The following is a 24374-nucleotide window of genomic DNA, read 5'->3' as shown; positions in this document are numbered from 1 at the left end:
GGTGGGTGGGTGGGTGGGTGGGTGTGTGTGTGTGTGTGTGTGTCTGTGTTTGTGTGTGTGTGTGTGTCTTTCAGATTGAAGATATCCGTGTGAGCATTGACAAGATAGACGAGAGCATCACAGAAATCAAAAAACTGTACTCCACCATCTTGTCGGCCCCCACATCTGACCAGAGTAACAAACACACACATATATTCGTCTTCAGGTATGTTCCTTTCCATTACTTCTTTCTGTTTGTAATTTCCCTCTCTTTCTGTCTCTCTTTCAGAAACACAAGATGATGTTGAAGCTCTCACCAATGAGATCAAGAAATCAGCCAATAATGCCAGAAACAAACTTAAGAGTCAGTATTTGATCTTTTTACTTTCTTTTCCGTCACTCTTTTTGTTTGTTAGTTTGTTTGTTTCATTGTTGACAGAAAGAAGTTCCCAATGAAAACAGCAAGTTTGGAAACTTTGACGGTAGGTTTTAGGAATAGAAGAACAGGACGGTATCTTTTAGGAAAAGAAGAACGGGACTGTTGGGTTTAGGAAAAGAAGAACAGGACGGTAGGTTTTAGGAAAAGAAGAACAGGACGGTAGGTTTTAGGAAAAGAAGAACAGGACGGTAGGTTTTAGGAAAAGAAGACAGTTGGACAGAAGGACAGTTGGGTTAAGGAAATTAAGAATAGGACAGTTGGGTTTAGGTAAAGAAGACTGGGACAGTTGGATTTAGGAAACATGACACGAGGGACACAAACCCTGGTCTCCTGGGTAAATGTCCTGTGTTGTTGGACCTATCCACCACCCCAACCAACCTCCCTATGTGGATTTTTGGCCTTTCATACTACTCATTACTGTTGTCTCTCTTAATACTAACTAATACGTCTTTAAACCCTGTAGCTGCTGCTTTCCCTGGTGCGTTTTACACACAAGCTAAGGGTGCTTTTTGCATTCTATCTGTTTCTAAGAGACACTGCCCAAGCGTCTATATTTTACGAGTTTGGAGTGAGAACATGTTGCTCAAGACACTTTACAGATAGAGTAGGTGTAGACCACACTATATTTTCAAAGACCCAACAATTCCCCCCAAGAGCAAAAATTCTGGTGCGACAGTAGCGAGGTAAAACTTCCTTTAAACAGACAGACACCACGGACAGACCCTGACTCTTTGTTGAGACACAAAGACACTGATACAGACGTTTGATTTCATACTAATTATATGGCATGATGCGCAGTGGCACATAAATAAGGGCTGCACAAAAGATCGCAATTTCTTGAAATAGCAATATGGACTAGTGAAATATCCAAATCGCAGGGGGGGTGAGGTTGAGGCAAAAATAAGAATAACTGTACAAAAATGATTATTATCCAATATCAGGGATCACAATTAGATATTTTCCTGATATTGTTCAGCCCTAAATTATGGTAACAGTAAAGACATTAGAACTATGACTAGATGTGATGAGAGACAGATATCTGAAAACTTTGCATGGTTGGATACCACTTGGGTTACGTAGTAAAATATGTTTTTGTTTTAGGTGAATGTCTTATATAAGTAGCATTTGGATTTTGTTTGATTGTGAGTGTAAATGTCTACCTCTGCTCCCTGGAAAAGTCATTCATTTTCCATTTTCAATTTTATGCCTGAGTAGATAATAGTATAGTCTATAAGTATTTCTGTTGTGTTGCACATTGTGTTACTGTTGAAGCCATTTCTTCAATATCTGTGAACAGTCTCTTTCACTTTTGTCTGTGTGTGCATCAGGTATTGAGCGCCAGCTTGAGTCCAACACAGATGAGAGGACCTCAGCCGACCTGAGGATACGCAAATCCCAGGTCAAACAATATTAGATGACAACATTAAATTAGGTTCACTTGACCAACCTTCTATAGTATATAGAACTGGGGCCCAAAGTCAAAAGAGCTTTGAGTTTGCACATTTCTTGAACAGGTGGCGGTTCTAAGACCTTCTCCCTTTGTAGAAGGCTGAGAAGCACCTGCAGAAAGACCTGAAAACTACTTTATTTCTGTTTCTTTTCTCTCTGAATACAAGTTGTTTTTTGAGGACTTGCTATCTTTGGTGCTGTGTAAACATTTAAGGAACTAAAAAGGAGTTTAGGAAATGTTAAGAATTACCTAACCAAGTACAAATTGTGTTTGGATTATGAATGTTTCAGTGGGGAGCTTTTTAGTGTTCCATGATTACTTAAATGTTGGAGAGGCTCTTAAACCTGGCGTGAATAAGAATTTGGAAGGAGCACTCAATACATTTATAGTGCTTTAAAAAGCTAGAACACAATTTTATCTCTCATGTGTCTGGTCAAAACAGTCTTATTAATGGCATTCAGGGGAAATTCCAGTGCACATTATGATATGTGTTACGTGACTGTCATTACACATTTCTACACCTTTTAAGTTCATTAACAAGGTATTCTCATTATCCCAGCATGCTATCCTGGCCAAGAAGTTTGTAGAGGTGATGACAAAATACAACGAGGCTCAAGTGGACTTCAGAGATAAGAGCAAAGGACGAATCGCCCGACAGTTGGAAATCAGTATGTCATAGTTGATCAAGTTTAGACCCAAACTCAGTCTGCAGATTTCTTTTTCTTTTCTTTCTTTTTTTTTTTTACAGTTTTCAGCAGTGACACAGAAGAAAATTCTGAAAAAGAGAATTTTGCAGACAGGTTTTTTGCTAGAGGATTGAGATATGTTAACATTCTGAGTTTAATTGAAAGTTTTTTATTTGTATAAAATCTGTGTAATTCTGTGTCCGCAGATTTTGTGTGGCCCTGATTATAACATGCTACAATCAGACAAACAGATGATAGGTTAGCTACTTACATTGTTAAACATTGTTGAGAACAAATATTTTGGTGTTGAGTAGAAATTTAACAATTTAACTTCTTGTTGACATTCAAAGTATTTTCAAACAAAAAGAGACAAGCTCGCCCCTCCCTCCTCCTCCTCATTCCGTCCCTTCCCTTCTGTGATTCCGGCCACTACTCCGGAGGAGGACGTCCCACGGCTTGTCCTAACGGTTGTCGGCCATTTCCTTCGCAATTCCTGATAAATTAAATTTAGAAAGTCTCTCGTCTCCTCATTCATCCACTTGCATCTTTCTTTGTTAACACCCGCTATGTGTGCAAACACAGCGTAAATAAACTAAAACTTCTTCTTTGTTTTGTGGCGGATTGCAACCATAAAACTTGATGGTAAATCATTATTTATGTGGGAAATGACGTTTCCATCAGCGTTTATCGCATAAGCTGTATATTGATCGAGATAAAATCCGATGAGAAACATGTTTTTTTTTTAGTCTATATTTGTGAAATTCCATCAAATTTTACGTTTTCCATAAGGCATTTTTTATTCAATATTACCTAATTCAAAAAAAAAACGTGTGGATGGACATATAGCTGTAGTCCGGTTTGAATAAGTTATACTTTTATTTAGCCCCAGTGGGGAAATTACAGTAATCACTACACACAGGCCTGAAATACACACACATGCTCAGGACCTAATCATGGCAGCTGGCAGCAATTTGGGTCACCTGATCACTTTTCACATTAATAACACAAGTAGGGCACAGATGATATGGGTGTTACAAACTTTACAGACCCTATGGCGTTTTTTTTAAACTTTTGTCAGGTTGAATCCCAAAGCTGTTATCAGTGATTCATTTAATTTTACCCAGGCATGTCTCAGGGCACTGGCTGGCAGTTACTTTACTATGCCATTTTTCCTCTGTCAGTCTGACTTTACCTTTTGTAATTAACCAGCCCTGTCAGCTGTTACCAGGTATTTATGCAACAATGCAATCAACTGTTGTATAACTGTCCTTTCTGTTCATCACAGCGGGGAAAGCAACGACTGACGAGGAACTTGACGAGATGCTGGAGGGAGGCAACTCGGCTGTCTTCACTGCCGGGGTAAGACTGACAGTGTGTGGATCTGTATGTAAATACATGCACAAAAGGGCGAACACTCCCGCCATGGAAGAACGTTGTTTTACATTATCGTTATAACGTTATTTTATATTTTGCTAGTGTACATTAGACTGTGTAAGTATTGCTTTTATTGATTGTAGAACTTGATTTTTTTCAAGTTTTTGCGTCACTGCCACAATTAAATAGTAACTTGTTCTCTAATTATCTGAACTTTTATTTATCCTTTGATGTATTGTCGTACTTTCACGGACGTCATTTTGTCCGTCTTTGTTTCCCCACACACCCCCTCCCACCCCAGATCATGGACTCTAAGATCAACCAGCAGGCCCTGAATGAGATCGAGGCTCGTCACAAAGACATTATGAGGCTAGAAAGCAGCATCAAAGAGCTCCATGACATGTTTGTGGATATCGCCATGCTGGTTGAGAATCAGGTACACGCGTGCGCGTGCACACACACACACACACACACACAAGACAAATCTCTCCCTATACTAACTGGGGACTATTAATAGGCAGTGCTGTGCATAGACATTTTGCGGGCAGGTGCTCAAGTGGAAAAAAATAAAGTTACATTGTGTAACACATCTTTAACTTACTTACATATTTGGTATTGCTAGCTTGAGCTCACCTCTTCAACCACTGTCAGTGTTTAATCCATCCATCTATCCATCCATTGTTGTCCGCCGGTGTTGTGTCGCGGGGGGAGCAGCTCCAACAGGGAACCCAAAACTTCCCTTTCCCGAGCCATAATAACCAGCTCCGACGGGGGGGATCCCGAAGCGTTCCCAGGCCAGGTTGTAAATATAATCGCTCCACCTAGTCCTGGGTCTTCCCCGATGCCTCCTCCAAGCTGGAAATACCTAGAACACCTCTCCAGGAAGGCGCCCAGGAGGCATCCTTAGCAGATGCCCGAAACACCTCAACTGGCTCTTTTCGACGCAAAGGAGCAGCGGCTCTCCTCCGAGCTCCTCACAGATGACTTAGCTTCATACTCTATCTCTAAGGGAGATGCCAGCCCCCCTCCTGAGGAAACCCATTTCGGCCACTTGTACCCTGGATCTCATTCTTTCAGTCATGACCCAGCCTTCATGACCATATTTGAGAGTAGGAACAAAATCTGACCGGTAGATCAAGAGCTTTGCCTTCTAGCTCAGTTCTCTTTTCGTCACAACGGTGCAATAAATTTAATGTAATCCCGCACCCGCTGCACAGATTCTCCAACCAATTGTCCCGTCACTTGCAAACAAGACCCAAAGGTATTTAAAGTACTTCACTTGGGTTAAGGACTTATTTCCTACATAGAGTAGGCACTCCATGGGTTTCAGTGAGAGCTGAACGGCACGGGCCGATGATGCCATCAGGACCACATCATTTGCAAAGAGCAGCAACGAGATCTCCAGCCTACCAAACTGCAACCCTACCCCACCCCCACTATTCCTCGATATTGTGTCCATGAGTATAACAAACAGGATTGGTGACAAAGCGCAGCCCTGGCTGAGGCCAACCCTAACCTGGAACAAGTCTGACTTACTGCCAATAACCCGGACAGAGCTCTCACTTTGGCCATACAGAGACTGGATGGCCCTGAGAAGGAACCCCCTCACCCCATACTCCCGCAGTGCCTTCCATGGTATCTCCAAGGGAACCCGGTTATACGCCTTCTCCAGATCCACAAAACACATGTAGACTTGTTGGATATACTCCCGGGCTTCTTCCAGGATCCTTTCGAAAGTGAAAAGCTGGTCTGTTGTTCCATGACAAGGACGGAATCCGCATTGTTCCTCTTCTACCCAAGGTTTGACCATTGGCCAAACCCTCATTTCCAGCACCTTGGAGTACACTTTAACAGGGAGGCTGAGAAGTGTGAAGCCTTGTAATTGGCACAAACCCTCTGGTCCCCTTTTGAACACGGGAACCACCACCCTGGTCTGGCACTCCTCAGGCAGTGGCCCAAACTTCCACTCAATGTTGAAGAGGCATGCCATCAAAGACAGCCCCTGCACACCGAGAGCTTTCAGCATTTCTGGACGGATTTTAGACTGACGTTTGACTTCCTCAGCGATTTCCACCAGGGAAAATCCCCCATCATCCGCCAGCTCTGCCGCAGACATAGAAGGTGTATTAGTTTGATTTAGGAGTTCCTTAAAGTGCTCCTTCCACTGCCCTATTACCTCCTCAGTTGAGAGCGTCGCATCCTTACTGTACACAGCTTGGATGGTTCCACGCTTCCCTTTCCTGAGGTGGCGAACGGTTTTCAAGAAGCACCTTGGTGCCGACCAAAAGTCCTTCTCCATGTCTTCTCCAAACTTCTGCCACACCCGCTGCTTTGCCTCTTTAATGGCAGAGGCTGCAGGCCTTTGGGCCCTTCAGTACCCTGCAATTGCCTCTGGAGTCCCCCGGGATAATATATCCTGGAAAGATTCCTTCTGGATGCGCAAAAAGCTCCGTCGGAGATGTGAGTCTGTCGGACAGGGGTCTCCTCCTGACGTTCCCAATTTACCTGTGATACCAGTTTGGGGTTACCAGGTCTCTCCAAAGTTTTCCCCCACCCTCTGACCCAACTCACCACCAGATGGTGATCAGTTGACAGCTCCTCTCTTCAACCAAGTGTCCAAAACATTCCTACACAAGTTTCCCTCCCCCCACAGAGCGGTGACATTCCACGCCCCTAGAGCCAGCCTCTGCCGCTCGGGTCTGGTCCATTGAGGACCCTGACCTTCACTGTCACTGTGGCAGCGCACCTTCCCCCAGTGGTTCCTCCCACAGGTGGTGGGCCCATGGGATGGAGAGAGAAGTGCAATGTTGCTCTTTCGGGCTGTGCCTGGCCGGGCTCTGTGGCAAACCTGGCAACCAGGCGCTCGCTGACGAGCCCTCCATCTAGGAATGTCTCCAGGGCCCCAGGCTTTCTCCGGGCAGAGTAACTTTGCCTCTTCCTCACTGACTCATAGGGGTTTATGAACCATTCTTTTTCTGGCCCCTCACCTGAAACTACTTTGCCATGGGAGACCCTACCAGAAGCACAAAGCTCAAGACAACACAGCCCTCAGGTTCACAGGGACACACAAACCTCGCCACTCTGATAAGGTGGTGGTTCCCAGTCTGTTTGATTGGCCAGAGTGTCTTTACATTCTGAAAATCTGACAAATGTTTATTACTCATTAAAGTCTCCTCTACAACATATAAAAAGTCCTCAAAGATCCCAGAGGTTGAAAGTATTAAAAAATACAGAAGCATTTTGCATTTTGTGTTTGTACTAGAACATGTTTAGATGCTTCAATGTAAAAAAATAATTTAAGGAAATAGAAGTTTTTTTTCATACTGCCCAGGGCTGCTTCACCTGTATTCACCTTGGATGTATTGAGAAAATGTATTCACGCTCTGTATGAGGGTAAGTTACTCTTCCCGAGGAAGTCTGTTTTGACTGGCCAGAGTGTTTCCTGGAATGTGTGCTCCACTCCACAGTAGGCCTGCCAAACCCGGTTCCTTTTAAGAATTTGGGTTATTCAGAGTCACTCACTACATTGAATCTGGTTGTGCGAGTCACTTGAATCACTTGAGTCAGGATAAGAAAACTTTTTTTATTTAATCAACCTAATTACATTTTAACATATTACATTTATACAGCAAACCTAGCTGGGCTACGTGCAGAATACTGTATGTTATGTCAGAAGTAAAGTAATGGCTTTTGTTGTTGATTGGCTTTACTCAAAGCTTGCTTACCCGCTCATCGGCTACAGAGTCACTCATAGCCAGCTGAGTCGCATGATTGACTGGTTACCCAAGAGCTCATGATGACTCATGACTCGTGAGTTGTATGCAAGGCGGGCCCGACCCCGAGCCCCGAGCCCCGAGCAGATGACCAATCATAGCCGACCGGCTTAGAGTTACGAAACCCCTAGCCGAGAGTAGAAAAAAAACATTAAAACCGGAGTGTTCAGAACAGTTGGAAATCGTTTTAGCTCACAGGGATTTCTCTAAACTACGTTTACCTCATATTTTGAAGTTTTGGCCACTTTAACATGGAAATCCAACATCATAACATTGTAGATATGACAGAAAATATGGAAAAGTATAATAAGTTCACTTTAATACTGAAATTGGTATCACTAATTTCAGTATTGTTCAATACTTTCCACCTCTTGGATCTCTTAGGAATTTATGTATGTTATAGAGAAGACATTTTGAGACTAAATCAGTGTTTCTGTTGCAATTTAAACCTGTTATGGTTTGAAAACTCCAGGGCTGCTTTGTAGTCTGGATGGGCACAAATAGAAACGTTTGGAAACGACGACACACGTCAGTCAGTCTTATCACTTAGGTAGGCTTACATACCTATCAGTAACAGTTCCACCTAGTTGTCGCTCCAAGCCAAGACGTCCCTGGTCTTACTTTTTGCCATTGTTGTTCCTTCTCTAAAGTATTTTCAACTTAAACATGCAGATTTCCTACAACAGAGTAACCTCGGACAATCTGCTTCCAGTTTACACTGGTACGCATATTCCCAGTGTATGTGAATGATCATGTAATATTTGTATATAAAACTCTTTTTGGAGATTATTTTTGTCTCAAAATATAATTTTTGTGGCTAAATATAAAAACATGGTAGTGTTGATGGAGCCTAACAGCACAGAAATGGAATGTAAACACCAACCAAAATGAACCAGAAATAATTCTTCCACAAATAAAACAGTTTACAGTTTCTTGATGAGGACTGCATATTTTCTGCAACACTGTGATATCAGTACAACAGCCGTCGTTTACACAGACACCTACAAAGTTTCCGGCATGTTCTCACCATGCCAGGTTTCAGTGAAGCACAGGGCAGCTGATCTCCAAAAGTCGGTATTTGCTCAGTTACGAAGCAGAACCAAAACACATGATTTCACCCAACTATGTAATATACTTTATATTGTTTATTGATAATATAAATTGTAGTAACCACCTTGAATACACAACAACAATAACAATAATTATCCCATAATTTTGTAGGATTGCAGTGTTACTAACTAGATGAGTCTGGCATTTTAGCTGTAGAAAGATTGTATTAAAACAGACGTTAAACCTCCGACATCTTCTATATCATATTGTTATTAATACATAATAAAACACAACTACCATAATATTCTAACCAGTCAATATGACTTATAACAGTAAGATGAGCAGCTGATCCCAGAGAGTGTGTCATTGATGTACAAAAAAAGTCATGCCTCAGACAAGACAAGCCTCATGTTCTTCCAGCTCAGTCAGTCCTCCCACTGTACGTTAGATTATTAAACTGCACACCTATTTGATCAAATGCAGATAAAGGTAGAAGTTGGAGCATTTTCTTGCTTCTTGAATGCATATACGGTTAATCTCATAAACACTTTTTATTTGTCTGTCTTTCTGTGTTCTCTTCTCTCATATTATGGTGTCTTGCCCTCCTCTAGGGTGGCATGATTGACAGAATTGAGAGCAACATGGATCAGTCGGTGGGCTTTGTAGAGAGGGCAGTGGCCGACACCAAAAAGGCAGCCAAATTTCAGCAGGAGGCACGCAGGGTAAGTTAAGATTGATTGTTTGGTTTTCTCTGATTGTTTTTTCATACATGACATAAATGCACTGACTGTAGAGCTGTCCTTGACTAAAGAAATACTTAGATAATTAAAACGCATGCAATTTTTTCGAGTAATCGATTAGTAGTAGAGGCAAATTACTTATGACATTTCAATTTAAAGTCTGCCTTTTACTTAAGAACACACCACACCCTTTTTCAATCCGGTGGAATGTCTTGCGTGAGAAAAATAAATGACCCAATCAACCGAATACAGGATGTTCATTAGGCCCTGGTTAAGGCGCTGGTTAAGGCCCTGGTTAAGGTCCAGGTTAAGGTCCTGGTTAAGGCCCTGGTTAAGGTCCTGGTTAAGGCCCTGGTTAAGGTCCTGGTGTGACCTGGCCTAGAACTATCTGGGCTAGGACTTTACCCTCTCTGTTTTAATAAGTTTGATTTGTGCTTAGTTTTGAATTAGTCCTGAGAGATTTTAACTCATCATTGGGGAATGTAATGTAACACCATCTTCCTTTCAATCTCTGTATCCTTTTCCCTCCTGTTCTCTAGAAACAAATGATGATCTTCTGCTGCTGTGTGATTTTGGCCTTGGTACTCGGTTCATTTGTCTACAGCTTCTTCAAATAGAAAACCAGAATGAGGCCACCCCGCTAACTCCACACAGTACAGGATGAGGCAGAGCAGAGCAGCTCGCCGACGGTCACATAATTCAGCCTGGGCTCTGTTTACTGTCATTTCAACTAATTCAAGATAAACATTGAAGCTGCAAATATTTGCATTCTTCTCAGTTATTTCTGAACATGTTCTAACAACTATTTTTAACCTTCTCTGGCTGCCCCACAGCTAAATTGAGTTTCAATGTAGTGGCTGGATATTTCAAGTTAAAGGCATGGAGTCAAGTCATGGGTCAGCATTCAGGGTCAGCTCCGGAACTTACTGAGAGCCATATGATATTAGTGTTAAACAAAGCATTACTTAAATAACATTTTAGATAAACTCTCCAATGCTTACACTGCATTGCATCAAATACCCCGCCACCACAAAATAACCTCAGAAACACCATAGTTCAACCAACAGAGCAATCGATCGTTCCAACAAAAACCTGAACATCGTTGTGTTGATAAATATAAGATGTTTTGTCAAGCTGTAACTAATGCAGTTGAAATCAGAATACCTTACAAAACGTAGAAAGAAACTGTCCCATTTAAAGTAAGCAGTCTTTTGTATGAATTGCCCTCATAGCCCAATTTTGGGAAATATGTCTTCCTTCTTTGACTCTGCCTTCAGAAAAAATACTGTTGCAGTAGTTATTTGAATTTGTATGGTATTAAGTGCCGGCATTTTCAGTAAATGCTGGTGTATATGTAGGACTTTTCAGGAGTATTGAGTTTAGATTAGCTAGTGAGTGGCAATGTAGAACAATTACTACAAAGAGTAGATTTCTACATTCATATACCCTGAATATCTCAGTCTCCCTTACACAATTACCACTCTGATTTAGTTGAAATATACACTTAATGTGGCCGGAAAAGCTTGGTTGGTAGAGCAGCCTCACATATATATAGAGGTTTACTCCTCGACCCAGCGGCTACGGGTTTGACTCCTATCTGAGGCTCTTTGCTGCATGTCCTAACCCCCTCTCTCTCCACTTTCATGTCTTCATCTGTCCTGTGGAAATAAAGGCTTAAAACTTTTCTAAAGAAATAAACCCTTAAATCGCCCATTTAAATATTCTATTCAATTTAATTGTATTTATAGTATCAAATCATAACAAAAGTTATATCGAGACACTTTACAGATACAGTAGGTATCAGCAAGACCACTGCAACAGCTGCAACCAAGACCTTGTTGCCATCCTAATCAAAGGAAATAAGTATAAATAAATTCTGGCTCTATACACGCTAAAAGTACTGCATATTTAAATGGAGTCTGGTGGGATTGGCAATGGCAATTTGAAAAAGGATTTTACTCTTTAAAAAACTGTCTATCTCTGTAGGGATAGACTACTACCTTTCCATAATCTTGTCAGACACCTATAATAACAACCTTTGCCTTTCAGTGGCAAAAACAGCACTTTTACTGGACAAAAATTGACAATGGGCATTTGCCCCATATGATATGTCCATTTCTCTGTTACTTGTGTTTTGATGTGGAAACTCTATTACTGTGTCAATACTTATGCTATCAACTGCATTTAATGATACCTGCACCTGCTATGACACCTGCCTTTATACACATTTTTCAGTGTAAGGAAGGAGGAAATTCACTTTCCATGAAGAATTCCCATATTGAAGTTTTGATGTTGATTATTGATAGTACTGATTATTATTAAAATTAGATGCTGTGTGAGCTCAAAATAGGAGGCAACTCTAAATGTGTTGGATTAGAAATGGAAATAAACACAGGCCTGCTTTATTTGATTACACTGACACTGCCTTGGGGGTGTGTTCCGTTTTTAGGTCTTTGTAGTTTGTGTATTTACAAACATTGCTTTCATATTTAATATATGTATGTCTGTTTTGCCCCTTTTCTTTTAAAGGACTATGACTGTGTTTCCACAGGGCTTGTTCTTGTTTCATGCCAGGACATTGACGCTGCCCTGCAGCCTACTCTTGTAATATCAGCCTACTCTTAAACCATATTTGGATTTTGTCTTTTGCAATTTGAGACTAGATTTGGTCACTGGCTTATGCATAGATCAGCAACAGAGCGTGTCACATTTTAATGTTGGTTATTGAAATATTGTGTGGATTTAGTTTCGTAAGCAATACAAGCAGTGGTGTTTTCTTGTACTCATCTTAGGTGACAAGCTACAACTGGAATACCTGCCAGAAATTCTCTGTGGATGTCATACTGTATGTCTACCACTTTCTTCACTGTCTTATGCTGCCATCAAGTTCACCTTGTAAGATCCCCCTGAAGTCCAAAGATTTAACAAGACTTAAAATATTAGCAAATTGTTGTTAGACTCTTTTCTTTGGGAATCGAGCAGCAAACTTCTACTTTGTGCTGTCAAAATAAAATGGACGAAATGTATCTCCCGAGAATAAGATTGCATTACATATGGGTAGTCTAAGCAATTATAACCTGGTTTGTTCATTGTACCTGTAAATATGTTTTGGACTTGAATGCAGGATCACCACTTGTGGGTGTCCATGTGACAGTGGAAGGACGCCACTTTCTTTGCCAGATTTCCAGAAGACTATAGTACAAAAATACCGTAACCTTTATTGTTAGAACCTAAAATAATTCCAAAAGTAACATTCCTATGTGTTAAATGGGAATTCAAGGGGACAATAGGAAATTGGGCATTCTAATGGTTAATAATGGTTCAGTACGCACATTGGCCATTCTATTCACTATTATTAGCTTGTGTGACAACATGTAGTGTGATTTTGTGTCTTTTTTTCCCTGTGTACATTACTTAAGACTTGTAACTGTAGCAATTTATTACAATGTATTCTATTGTTGTACTGTCTTTTGTAGATTTGCCCACTGTTGACGATAATAAATGGAAACTGTTATTTGTTTTGCTTGTAAGTGATTATTTACCTTTTGATTCATTCGTACTGCGCATCACAGTTCCTCTCGCTCGCCGTATTCAAGCTGTACGTCTTTGAAAGACAAGTCACTGCCACCAATCACAAGAGCTATGCAACATTTCCCAGCCAATCGCCAAAAGCAGGTCTAAAGTACACTTCCATTTATGGACCGACAAGCACTTCCTCGTTGAGGTGAAGGCTACAAAACGTGTCCTTCCGATGCGAGCCTTCGGTAGTTAAAACACTGGACACAGAAGACGTCACACATCTCGGATTACTGAAGGTACATGCAAGTGGACGGACCTGTGTAAATATGGGGGTAAGCATTGTAAAATACGTTATTTTTTAGGTAAATTTGGTTATTTACGAGTGATGACTAGTTATGTTGGGTAATGGGGCGGATTGGGTTTTTGTCTTGACTGATTATGTGTTTGTCCAATAATTAACGTTATTGGGAAATATCAACCAATGAAGTATGAGGTCGTTTTCGAATTGTGCGGTTATTGGTAGCTTGCCAGCTCCTTCTTATGTCTATTGGTTATACTTGTCCAATCACACTTTGCAAATATTTTTTGTGAATGACACTGCTGTAGTCCAATGAATGCCTTGCCAGATTATCTGTGATTGGTCCAATGTATGGTTGTGGGCGGGATTGTGTGATGTTTTGTGATGGGATGGAAAATGGCGGCTGTTCGGAAACCGCATTAACTTTGTAGCATAGTAGTAATAACAATGGAAGCAACCATGTTCGCCTTTTTCTTGCAGTGCATTTAGAGATATCTGAATGTTGCTATTTCAATATGACCTAAGGTTATGTTGAGTTTTCTATCTATATAAGCAGGACTCCTTCCAAAAGGCCAACATTAGCTGGACACGACTTGGAATGGTGAAGGCAAGGAACAAAGAGTATTCATACAGTCTTGATTTTTTACGCTAATGATAAGTGTATGTACTTTTCTACTTCCATTTAGTGTAGTACTATAATTGGCCTTTTTAAATGAGTAGGGCTCTACATTAAGTTTGCAGCCGACGTCGTTTCACCAAACCTGTGTGAAGTCAATGAGTGTTACGTTGACCTTAATCTAGCTACTGCCATCCGAAGACATACAGCGTATTGTGATCTCAATTAGCTAGACTGGATACTTAAACACTCATTTGTTGTTTGAATTTAAGAAAGGTTAGTTTAAGTTGAGTTACCGTTGAAAACACGCGCCTTCCAGGTGCTTGTGTATTATCCATTTGAGCCAAGGGGCGCTGCAGTAACGTCACAGTTGGTTGTTTTCTGATGGTTTAACGTTAACATTAACACTCAGCGGCGTTACATACATGCATTATGGGACAGAGCTCGGTTTCCAGTTAAAATGGATGATTCCAAGCCGAGGTACAGCAAAAGGCTGGTAAGTTTAAAGTGAATTTGGTCACGTTGTTCTTCTTTTCTTTTATCAACAGCGCTTATGTTGATTCAACAACCAAACACATGAAATGTGCTTACATGGGGGGTGGGGGATACTACCAGTGGGGGCCCGTTTCATTTAGTCTTTGCCATTATCTCTGAACTACGGTAGTTACATTGCAGTACTTTGTTGTCCATGTCTCCTTCTTCTCTTCTCGTGTGTCTGTGTGTCTGTCTGAGCGAGCTGTGTCAGTCTTTCGTTTAATTGATCTGTTCTTTCTCTCTCTTCTAAACTCGTTTCACTTAAAAACAACGTTGTTAATACAAAACTTTCCTGAAATGTGCATTGGATTGAATTAAATAGATTGTTGAGGTTTGTAATACTCATTGAGATTAATCATAGATAGTTAAAGAAATGGACCAATATGGCGCTAGAATTGTTTGTTTATTACATCCAAGAAGAAAAAGTTTGAGAAAAAAAGTTATCACACTGATGGCAAAAACATTTCACGAGAGAAAACAAAATTTGTGAGAGTTGTCATACCAATAGCAAAAAGTCTCTCTCAAAATCTTTGTAACTCTCAAACATATTTTTGCTATCAGTTTGAAAAAAACTTCTCCCTAAAAAAAAAAAACTAGGTCTTTGCTCTCGATTCAGTATTTCGCTCTTGTCTCTTGTTCTCTCGATGTGACAATAGTGTCATGGGCGGGGCCACACAAACAGCTTAATATGGAGTCTACACCATTGAATTAAATCATACCTTCCCAACCCGACGGCAGCATACATTAACAGAAATACATTGTTTTCAAATCATTGTTTTTAACTTTTCATAACTCAACACTTACCTCGCTGACCGAGCCCCACTGATGTCTGTCCGTCTGCGGCTGCAGGACCTGGAGCCCGGCGCCAGCGTTTCAGTTTGACTGTTAAAAAGATAATTAAATTAGATATTTATTTAGAAGTGGGCTGACTGCTAGTTATCTGTCGACATTGGTGTCATGATTCAGATTGACTCCCAAGACAGGACGGTGCTCATTCAACTGGCCAATAGGAACGTGGCCCCGGCCATGACATTAATTTCACATTGACAGAAAAATCCTGAGACGAGAGCAAAAAACCGAATCGAGAGCAAAGACTTAGGTTTTGAGAGAAACACTTTTTTTGAGAGAGAATTTTTTTTCACACTTATAACAAAAAATATATATATGTATTTGAGAGTTTAAAATATTTCAAGAGATTTCTTTTTGCTATTTGTATGAAAACATTTTCTCTCAAATTTCTTTTTCTCAAATTTCTTTTTCTCAAATTTCTTTTTACTTTTTCTCTCAAGCGTTTTTTCTTTCAAATCTTTTTTTCTTCTTCTTGCATGTAATAAAGCAACAATTCTAGCTCCATAGACCAACAGATCCTGTTGTTCTGGACGTGGACCAGTGAAAGATATTAGAAGCACTGTTCCGGTGAGTGCGGAGAGTTACTGCGCAGCCTCCTACTGAGCTTGACGACGTAGATGTGACGTGATCAAGGTGTCTGAAAGTTGTAAGTCTTCTGGTAGCTGTGCCAAGAGAAATGTCAATTATTCCCAATCAGCAGAGACGGAGAGCGTAGGTACATGTTTGGAGATAACCTAGGCACAGGCTAGTTTTTGCTAACTAAAATGTAGGGCCGTAATCTCCCAGTCGCCTAGTTGATTTATTGGTAGATACATTCTGGCTCGACCAAAATTCTGATTGGTCAATTTTTTTGCCGTGTTATTTCATCAGGTGGAAGCATAGACCATTACGATCTCTGGGTGGAGAGCACTAATTGCTAACAGGGATGTTTTCAGAGCACCCCTGTTTCACAGGTAACAGTTTTTTTTTTGTTGGACCGATTGAAGAAAGAACTAGAAAGCCTTGTTTTAGTGGTTTGCTGAATATTTAATTGTGAGTTTTTAATTTACAGTCCTCTACCATGTCGAAGACATCGTTAGTGTGGCAGCATTTTACAAAAATAGATAACGGAAAAAAGTCTTATTTCAAAGTTTGCAAGCAACAGTTTGCATATTGCAGCTCAAATATGGAATATCACCTAAAAACGGTAAGCTAAATTGTCTGCGTTAGGTTTCCCTTTCTGTTTTCAGTATTCTATATGAACATATCAGAATTGGCATATTTCATAGTCTAATTATCGTTTTGTAAACATAGCTGCACCCACACGCAACAACGGTAGCGTTACCCAGACCCCGCAAGATGTTAAGCCTCTATCATCCAAATGCAAAAATAATATCACGGAAGGAATTGTTGACTTTATTGCTCAGGATATGAGGCCCATTGCTGTTGCGGAAGGCTGAGGTTTGAAGAACTTGTTAATATCCAGCGCCAGCACGCCACACCATCATTCATGGACTATACAACACAGCAAGGCACTGAGCTTGACCACAGATATGTTAAAATATACAGTATATATTAAAGTGGACGTGCCTTTTGTGTTTAGGAGTAAAAGCTTTAAATTAATAGTCTCGTCGTGTTTCAGCCGGGAGGCTGAGGACGTGCACAGAGCGCTGATGCAGCGCTGTCAGAACCCACAGACGAGTGTCATTTCAGTGCAAAATAATTAGGTCAAAAACGATTTAACATACTGCAAATAGCCTACAAGGACAAGTACTGCAGGACAGTACAGTTAATTAATCTGGTTTTTTTTCCGCCCCTCATTTTTAGTTGAAGTTTCAGGACTTCAGTCGACTTGATTACAGCCCTACTAAAATGCTAGTTGACATTAGTGATTAAGCCTAACAGCTAAGGTAAGTTGAGACTGCGAGCTTATCCTGTTTTATATAGGAAGTTGCTTGGTTATGAAACAATCGTTAGCCTTTTTTACAAAAACGTCTGGTATAACGTGAGCTACAAGTTACTGGAGCCTTTTATATTTTGTCGTATTTCTTTAGAAATAGGCAACAGACAAATAGAGCCTTATTACAATGCTTCAGATGTAAAGTTTTTCGCTTTCAAATTGGCACCAAAATGAATAGCAGTCAATGGAATGCTAACAGCGGGTGATGGCTTGGTAGCATCAAAATGGCTCCATAGGAGCTACGCTTAGAGAGAAGAGCCTTACCCCCTTGGTTTTATTCCCATTTTGTGTGCTGAATCCACATTCACAACATGTTTTGTAACATAAGATGGTAAGCAATGCAGCGCTGTACATGTGACTAGTCAAACAGCTAGTGCTGGGAGGTATGACCAAAAATGTGTATGGCGGTATTTTAAGATTCTGGCGATTTCCCGGTATATCAGTGTTTTCTTTCTTTTTCTTGACTGGGCCTTTAATATAGGTTTATAGCGGCTTATTCTACTGTCGGTACATAGAATATAAAACACATTTCAATGTCATCATGTTTACTAAAAGCTTCTATCATTATTATTATTATTATTATTATTATTATTATTATTAAAGGATGGCTCCACAGCATTATACAATAAAGTACTAGTGATAATGCAGGTACACCTTTACAAAGATCAATATTCTTTTATTTCTAAAGAATATTTACCACTGGAAGACATTTAAAATATCCAGTAAATTTACAAACCAACCAAAAACAACAAATACAATAACATAATTTCCATTTAAAAATCATCGCGCAAATTTTTATTTATTATGCGATTAATTGATTTATTGCATATAAACATATTGCATTGCGTTTGGCGGTGTAAATGTAGAATTATTAGCGTAAACAAATTGATTGTCACAAATGATTGTGAGCCATGGTGTTTTGTCCTGTTAAACAGTTTGCTGTGGGTTGTTACTTGTTGTCATAAAGGTGGTAGTAGTAGTAGTAGTAGTAGTAGTAGTAGTAGTAGTAGTAGTGGTGTGTCCTTTATTTGTCCCACAAGGGGAAATTACAATTTACACTCTGTTATTACACACATGCTCAGTACCTATACACACTAAATGGAGAGATGTCCGAGTGAGGGGGCTGCCTATGGAAAGGTTCTCAACCCTACTCCCTAAGGACTGAGCTACTGCCACCCCAGTAAGAAAGTCTAAGCAGTTTAAAGGGGTGCGGTTCTCAGGTCACTTGCAGTTTGAACCTGCTGTAGAGAGCCCAGCAGCAATGCTGATATTACAGCATATGAAACATTCATATAATTCGTGAAATTAATTCCTGTATACGGTGTAAACTGGTATACCGCACGGCACTACAAGAGGTCCTGTGATGTCCGTTATTCTACTACAAACAGGCTACGGATACAGCACCTACAAGACCTCTTTCTCATCTCTGGTGACTTCAACCATGCCTCTCCATCCTCCACCCTCCTTACATTCATCCAGTATGCCCCACCAGAGACAATAAAACACTGTATGAACCTGAGATTAATGCGTGGTTTAGGTGGGAGAGATTATAGAGCACAGGGGGGTTGGGTGCTGAGCCTGGGATTATCCCTGGATCAGCTGTCATGACAACCCTACAGCAGAATTGTCTCCATCAATTAGATGTGTTCTACTTTGTTTGTGTGCATGGTAGCACATTTTTATTATTTGTATGAAGTACCTGATGTGTGTTTTTCCATTCATCTTTGTGTCCTGGGGTTATTTTTATGCATTTGGTGCTTGTTGGCCTTTTTCAATTTCCCGTCTTGCTACATAAGAAGATTCCTTATATCTATGCCATATTTCCCCTCTGGGCTCTGGTTAGCATACCAACTCAACATTTATTTTGTTGTTACTTGTTAATAGTACAACTGTTATTTACTAAGTTATTGTAGATGTGTGGTTGGTGACTTAGGTTTACTTATTATATATTAAGTACTTTTAAAATGTTAATATATTGTTAAATTTAAATCATTTTCAATTTATAGAAAAAAACATTGATGTTTCTGTTGACTCTAACGTCTGTTTTGGAGCATCAGAGAGCAACGCAGACATTTAAGTGGCACCGTGAGGAGGTACCGAAATCCCGTTATAACGGACATACAACACACAACTTCAACATAAGAGAAATGTAGCACAATATGGATGTGAAAATATTTATAAATAGCCTATGTGACAATAACTTTTTTTTGGTTAAAATCAACAAAAATAATCGTGATCTCAATAACGTTTATAATTTTGGCCAGAATCGTCCAGCTCTGACCCTTTTGTGATTGTCTTCTTCAACCGTTTGTCCTGTTCTCTGTCACCTTTGTCTCATAATATATTTTCATCTGCCCTTCCCTCCATTTTCTTAGCGGGCTGGTACCCGACGACGTTACCATGACGACGGCATCTCAGATGAGGAAATTGATGGAAGGAGGATGTTTGATCTGGAGGAGAAAGTCCACAGTCAGAGGTTCAGCTCTAACCGGGTCCTGCGCATGGAAGGAAAAGGTAGGTGGACACAGTCCGTGAGGTTTAAAATTTCTTTAATGTGGAAAGCTCACACTTCTGACATTTGTCCAGTTTTAATCGTTATTAACACAGCTGTATATTGTTAATGAGAGGGAACCCGTAACTCTGCTACATGGCCATGGTGAAAAACACAGGTTATTAAATGCAACTAACTTCAGTTTATAGAATAATGGCGTGTGAGATGGCGCTTCCTGGACCTGGGCGAGAGATGTGACCCATGGCCAGAATATCATAGTTCATAAAAATACAGCGCAGTAACAATACAGACATTTCATACACACCGTGTGTGTAACTTTGCTGACCCGCCATTCGACCCGTATTAATGGGTACTCAGTCACTCTGTAAGTAGCGTACGCTTCAGTTCATCACACTCCCCCTCTCTCCATAGCTCTTTTTATTGAAGGAGCTTTCTCAGAGATACCTTTTTTTTTATTAGTATTATTTATATGGCTATTTATTTCAGATAATTTTCATTTACATGACCAAAGTTGGAGAGAGTTTTCTAAGTGTTAGCTGATGTGAGCCTTACCTACCTACTGCGCATGTGCAACATTCAACAAAGATAGTCTAGATGTAAATGTGCTGTATTTATATAGCGCTTTTCTAGTCTTAACGACTGCTCAAAGCGCTTTTACATCTACAGGAAACATTCACCATTCACACACATTCATACACTGTGGCCGGGGCTGCCGTACAAGGTGCCACCTGCTCATCAGATACACACTCACACACATTCACACTCCGATGCGCAGCACCGGGGGCAACTCGGGGTTCAGTGTCTTTCCCAAGGACACTTTGACATGGGGCTGCAGGGCAAGGGATCGAACCACCAACCTGCCGATTGGCAGGCAACCGCTCTACCACTGAGCCACAGCCAGTTTTAGCTGTGGCTCTGTTTTAGCTAAGCTAAAACAGAGAGCTAAAACAGAGAGCCCAACACACCGGGTGAAAACAGGTTCTGCAGCAATGTGCAGTTCAACAAACATATGGTTTGTGTGTTTTTTTTGTTTTTTTTAAATGAAGCGATGTAAACCTGTTCTGGTACAACCTCAAAATACAATTAGGATCCTGAAAATGAGCACAATATGGGTGTTTTAAACCAAAGATGGATATGTAACAGAAATGGACATTTGGCTTTTGAAAATTGTTCTTCCAAGTCTTGGAAATCAGGGGAAGCAAAAATAAACTCTGTACAAAAACAACAACTACAACTTTTTTCTTCTTCTTCTTAGACTTGACATTTGAGTTCATCCAGAGAGGCGGCCTGAGGGACCCAATCGTCTTTGAGAAGCCTGATGGACTGGGACTCAAGTAGGCATCCTTTTTTTCAGTCCTTTTATTCTACTTATCTTACTACCTCATTCTTTTATCAAGTATTTTGATAACTTGCTTGTTCATTCTTCTTTATTGGGAAAACATTGTCATGATTTGTTACTTAACAATTACGACTGGCCACATGTTGAGTAACCACTTGTTGTTCTGTAGGATGCCGGATCCTGACTTCAGTGTCAATGATGTCAAGATGTTTGTTGGTAAGAATCAGAAATTAAGTTTTCATTAATTAATTTATTTAGTAATCGATTAGATGCTTGCTATGAGTCTCAGGTTTAGTCCTGTCAAAATGTCATTAAATAAAGACAAACCAATAATTATTCCATGTTTAATTAATGTATAGAACAATTTACTGTGGAATAATGTAGTCTATTAAATATTTAAAATTATTTAAAGGTCTTATATAGTCAATAAATCCCAAACAAGAACTTACAATGATATAACATTACCATCATATTCCATAATCTGGAGCTAGCTGTTTTATATTTTTACCAGGACTGTCAATTAAAATAATCACCAAATGATTTCCCACAGGCTCCGGCTGCTCCAGTGAGCGAGTAATTCTATTTTAATAACATTTTATTAATAGTGTCAAATCACAACAGGAGTAATCTCAAGTCATATTCTAGAGTAGATCTAGACCACATTATATTTAAAAAGACCAATCAAATCTAGTAGTAAGATAAACGCAATACTGGATATTAAAATTACCTACAACAATATTGTTATAACATTTTAAAGTCCACAGCTCCAGCAGCTGTGTATTTAACCCAAAAAGCAGCAGATATTACTGAAAATCATCAAAGCTGAAGTTGCAAATGCTGGAAAGTTGAAAAAAATCACAGAAGGAAAACAGTAGTTACTGGATGTTAAGTTCAATGAGTAAGCAGTACGTTTGTGAGAGATGTAACCCGCGACCATTATAGTTAATAAAAATGCAGACATTTCATACACAAGACGTTTTGGTGGACCTGCAGATGCATATTCAACATTTGTTGTACCCGTTCCGAGACTCCAGGCTGCAGTGTAGCACATACACTTTAACTGATGAATCTGAACACTGTACCGTTACACTGGGCTTAATGATCAGTCATACAGAAAAGATTGTATAAAATGTATCCTGTCTGCTGCTGTTTTTACCAGATTGGCTTGCTGTGACTAACCATTGACAAAAATCTCTCAGGTAGCAGACGTATGATAGATGTGATGGACGTCAGCACTCAGAAGGGGACAGAGATGTCCATGGCCCAGTGGACACGTTACTATGAGACCCCTCCATCTCAGAGAGAGAAGCTTTATAATGTCATCAGCCTGGAGTTCAGCCACACCAAGCTGGAGAACCTGGTCAGGAGACCTGCCACAGTACGTACTCACATGTGATGATGTGACACGATGAACATGCAATTGTTTTTTTTTTTTTTTTTTTAAAGCATTTCAGCAAGGCAATTCAATTCAAAGTGCTTTACATAAAACATTAAAAGGAAATTAAAGAACAGCAGTAAAAGTAGACTATAAAGACATGGTAAAATAGAATAAGACAGGTACGAAATGCGAGAATAAAAATTAAGTGGAATGTAACACATTTAAAATGACTTTATTTAATCAAAGGCAGCCGCAAAAAGTCTTCCACCTTGAGCTAAAGAGTTGAGTTGCAGCTAACCTGCAGACTTCTGGGAGTTTGATTCAGACATGCGGTGCATAAAAACTGAACGCTGCTACTCCACTTTTAATTCTGACTCTAGGGCCTGAAAGCAGAACTAACCCAGAACACCTGAGGTTCAAATGTAGCAGCACATCAGAAATGAACCGTTTCGTGCGTTAGACCAAAAGTATTTTAAAATCAATTTACTGAGAGACAGAAAGCCGGCCTGTGTGTTGAGTTATCTGTTTTAGCTACAGAGTGAGACATCTGACTTCTGTTTAATCTTTGTTGGGAGTTGCACAAGCTCAGTACCTACAGTGGCTTGAGAAAGTTTACACACCCAGGCTAAAGTTGATGCAAAAAGAGGAATAAAAAACATCTTTTGGAAATTGATCTAAATGCCTTAATTCAAAAAATTTAGGAAAATCCAATCTTTTAAGGACACCAATGTTATTGTATAAAATTAGATTAATGGTGCAGCCTTAGAGATAGGCATGGGGAACTTTCCATAAGATCATCTCTCAATGCAAATCAAACCAGCTATTAAGCTAACGGAAATAACACCATGCCAATCTCTAGGTATGGTGAAGAATGTGACAGGTATATTGGATTTTCCTAAATCTTTTGGAATTAAGGCATTAAGCTCAATTTCCAAAATATATATACATATTTTTTTTTATTCCTCTTTTTAATCAACTTTAGCATGGGTGTGTAAACTTTCTCAAGCCCCTGTTGGTAAAGACTACTAGCCATTCAGAAGCAGAGAATGAGGGAGTGCCACGCTAGCAGCTAGGCAAGCATTATAACGTGCGTTACATAGCGACATCACGGAAATAAAGGCTGGACTACAATAGAGCTGTTTGTGAACAGTGGTTTCTGTTGGAGATGGTTTATCCCTTTTGGGGTGGACTTTGGGCTTTTTCACTTTGTTAATCTATAACATATACAAAAAAAGATGTGTATAAATATATTACCTAAAGGATTATTAGTAACACCTGTTCAATTTCTCATTAATGCAATTATCTAATCAACTAGTTGGCAGTTGCCGAATGGCAGTTGCTTCAATGCATTTAGGGGTGTGGTCCCGGTCAAGACAATCTCCTGAACTGCAAACTGAATGTCAGAATGGGAAAGAAAGGCGATTTAAGCAATTATGAGCGTGGCATGGTTGTTGGTGCCAGACGGGCCGGTCTGAGTATTTCCCAATCTGCTCACTTACTGGGAGTTACACCCACAACCATTTCTAGGGTTTACAAAGAATGGTTTGAAAAGGGAAAAGCATCCAGTATGCGGCAGTCCTGTGGGCAAAAATGCCTTGTTGATGCTAGAGGTCAGAGGAGAATGGGCCGACTTATTCAAGCTGATAGAAGAGCAACTTTGACTGAAATAACCACTCATTACAACCGAGGTATGCAGCAAAGCATTTGTGAAGCCACAACAAGCACAACCTTGAGTCGGATGGGCTACAACAGCAGAAGACCCCACCGGGTACCACTCATCTCCACTACAAATAGGAAAAAGAGGCTCCAATTTTCAAGAGATCACCAAAATTGGACAGTTGAAGACTGGAAAAATGTTGCCTGGTCTGATGAGTCTCGCTTTCTGTTGAGACATTCAGA

At 40.1% G+C, this 24374-nt stretch overlaps 2 protein-coding genes across 7 annotated transcripts in view; both read left to right on the top strand.

Annotated features, from left to right (window-relative positions):
- The window catches only part of zgc:165520 (uncharacterized protein LOC571872 homolog), an 11924-nt gene extending 943 nt beyond the window's left edge, over window positions 1-10981 (top strand). The window contains exons 2-9 of the mRNA XM_034861921.1: window positions 42-174; window positions 269-343; window positions 1747-1817; window positions 2428-2536; window positions 3840-3913; window positions 4230-4364; window positions 9363-9473; window positions 10031-10981. Coding sequence (XP_034717812.1) covers window positions 42-174; window positions 269-343; window positions 1747-1817; window positions 2428-2536; window positions 3840-3913; window positions 4230-4364; window positions 9363-9473; window positions 10031-10108 — 786 coding nt within the window. The 3' untranslated portion in view covers window positions 10109-10981. The remainder of the gene's footprint in view (window positions 1-41; window positions 175-268; window positions 344-1746; window positions 1818-2427; window positions 2537-3839; window positions 3914-4229; window positions 4365-9362; window positions 9474-10030) is intronic.
- Window positions 10982-13174: 2193 nt separating this feature from the next.
- kdm2aa (lysine (K)-specific demethylase 2Aa) overlaps window positions 13175-24374 on the top strand; it is a 28543-nt gene continuing 17343 nt past the window's right edge. For 4 of the 6 annotated variants that reach the window (XM_034895284.1, XM_034895276.1, XM_034895260.1 and 1 more), the window contains exons 1-5: window positions 14385-14420; window positions 19622-19760; window positions 21014-21092; window positions 21267-21313; window positions 22297-22475. In XM_034895284.1, coding sequence (XP_034751175.1) covers window positions 14385-14420; window positions 19622-19760; window positions 21014-21092; window positions 21267-21313; window positions 22297-22475 — 480 coding nt within the window. Of the gene's footprint in view, window positions 13343-13687; window positions 14421-19621; window positions 19761-21013; window positions 21093-21266; window positions 21314-22296; window positions 22476-24374 lie in introns of those variants that run through there. The other 2 variants (XM_034895268.1, XM_034895252.1) reach the window with 2 other exon arrangements.

Source organism: Etheostoma cragini, chromosome 2 (assembly GCF_013103735.1).
Source record: "Etheostoma cragini isolate CJK2018 chromosome 2, CSU_Ecrag_1.0, whole genome shotgun sequence".
NCBI classification, from domain to species: Eukaryota; Metazoa; Chordata; class Actinopteri; order Perciformes; family Percidae; genus Etheostoma; species Etheostoma cragini.
Note: the sequence above shows the minus strand (reverse complement) of the source record. Positions and strands in the feature narration are given on the sequence as shown.